Here is a 2,161-nt window from a genome sequence, read left to right on the forward strand (position 1 = left end):
TTCTCGGCGTGGTTCAGAAGTCGCTGTCGCTACAATGTTGAAACAAATGGCAAGGTCCAGACCTCGTAACTGGTTCAGGTGGTGTAGACAAATCAAACAGACCTCATATAGTGTTACATTGTATTTTGATGTGTAATATACTATGTTGATATAATTTCGTAAACATTTACTTTTACAGTGCTCTAAACATGGAGCATAGTGTACTGAAATCTTGCAGTCTTTTCAGTTGCAGTGAAAGATTGATTAAGTCTAGGGCCTGACGAAATCTCCTCTGGTCGGGAAGAAACATGGCTAGAACAGGAAACAGTCAAAACAGAGAAAGATTTATTGCATCAAAAGTACTGCAGTCATTTGTGTGATATAGTTAATTTATACTTTTATGTACATGTGTGTAAGGACCATCAAGTACCCAGCAGACAACATTCCCAAAGAACGGACACATAACTTGACACTTCAACAAATGGCTCAAGCTGCATCATCTGGAACATGCATCAGTGGTATCAAAGGGCCGTCTCCTCTGATCAGCCTGAGACACTTTGATATAATTTAGGGTTTTACTCCTGTTGCTTGGTGTGACTCGGCAGCTCACTGATCTGTGGCTACCAGATGTCAATGAGCCATATTATATTGGGACACCACAGGTTTTTGAAGTGCTGGACAACCGCCTCCAAAGTCTAAAGCCACCACTCTGCTTTATTCGCCTTCAGCGTTCTTTGGCTTTGAGAAAGTATTGGAAAGCCACAGAATGGCAGCAGTGGCTTTTGTATTTTTCACTTCCATGCCTTCAGGGAATTTTCCCATCAGAATATTTGAAACACTTCTCACTTTTTGCAAAAGGCATTTGCCTCTTGCTGAAGGACTGTGTGTCTTCAAGAGATGTCACAGAAAGCACACATTGCCTTGCGAGATTTGTTGTAGACACACAGTTTCTGTACAGGAAGAAGCACATGACTTTTAATATGCATCAAATTATGCACTTGACAAGAAGTGTAGTTCTTCAGGGACCACTTTGGGCACATTCGTGCTTTGCATTTGAAACCAACCTTGGTAAGCTGAAAGAGCTAGTGACATCAGCCAAAGGTGCTTCATTGCAAATTGTGGAACGCTTGCTGATGAGTAGCAGCAGCAAAAAACTGAAAGCATTGGCCACCATGCAAACACAGAACTTCATGTCAAAAGCTAAGAAAGCCTCATGCAAGAACACGGTGCTGCAGTTAGGTAAACCACGAGAACTGCATGAACCAGTCCTTGGCTTTGTTAAGTCTAAGCTTCATGACCGTAGAGGCTTGGGCTAGTCGGTACATACTCGATAGGGAAACAGCACAAAAAAAAAACACGACAAGAAGACAAGAAGGGAGACACACACCAGCGATGACTGACGACGGAATTCGTTATTCAGAAAGGAACACATATATACGAAAAGAAAAAGAAAGAAAGAAAAGAAGGGTAGATAAGTGCGCATGGGCAAAAAATAGACACCGATTAGATTTGGATTTCCCGCGAATTATGACGGTTCCGGAGATATGTTAGTTCTGCCTCAGACAAGGCCACAGACGGAGTGCTGACGCAAGACGTACCATTCCTTGCAATGACAGCAGCCTCAAAGATGGTAGCGTTTGCGGATCGTGCACTGCGAAAAGTCAAGTGCCGGATTGCGGCACAGATCACAAACACTGCAGTGTAAGGCCAAGTTGGTGCCAGTGCCGGAGTGAAGGCTGTAGGCATACTCTCTTAAGCGATCGTTTAGGCAACGACCAGTCTGTCCAATGTAGGAGCGTCCACAGGGAAGAGGCACCTCGTACACCACGCCTGCTTTGCACTGGACGAATGGTGTGGCATGGTTCTTTTTACAATCTGGCTGTTCGGATTTGTCCTGGTTGACCTGACGGCAAAGTCGACTGAGCTTGTTAGGCGCGGACAAAACTACACGCTGCGCGATTCTCTTTATGCTGTGGGAGACGCCATGAATGTAGGGTATGACGGCATACCTGCTTCTGCCGCCATCTGGCTGCTTCACGGGCGACAGTTTTGCACACTTTTCAAGAAGTTTTTCCGTGACGCCGGTGAGGAGTGGACGCGGGTATCCTGCACTGAGCAGCCTCTCCACTTGGGAACAGAAGGTGGTGTGCACCTGGTGATAGCAGGAGCGCTGGAGAGAATT

General features: G+C 45.5%; 1 protein-coding gene across 1 annotated transcript; it reads left to right on the forward strand.

The window, feature by feature from the left end:
* The first annotated feature begins 385 nt into the window (after nt 1–385).
* Nucleotides 386–1,295, forward strand: LOC119439994 (uncharacterized). Its single transcript, XM_037704945.2, is given in 2 exon segments — nt 386–561; nt 563–1,295. Coding segments are annotated over 2 exon segments (909 nt in total).
* The last annotated feature ends 866 nt before the right edge of the window (nt 1,296–2,161 follow it).

This window comes from Dermacentor silvarum, chromosome 2 (assembly GCF_013339745.2).
Source record: "Dermacentor silvarum isolate Dsil-2018 chromosome 2, BIME_Dsil_1.4, whole genome shotgun sequence".
Lineage (NCBI taxonomy): Eukaryota > Metazoa > Arthropoda > Arachnida > Ixodida > Ixodidae > Dermacentor > Dermacentor silvarum.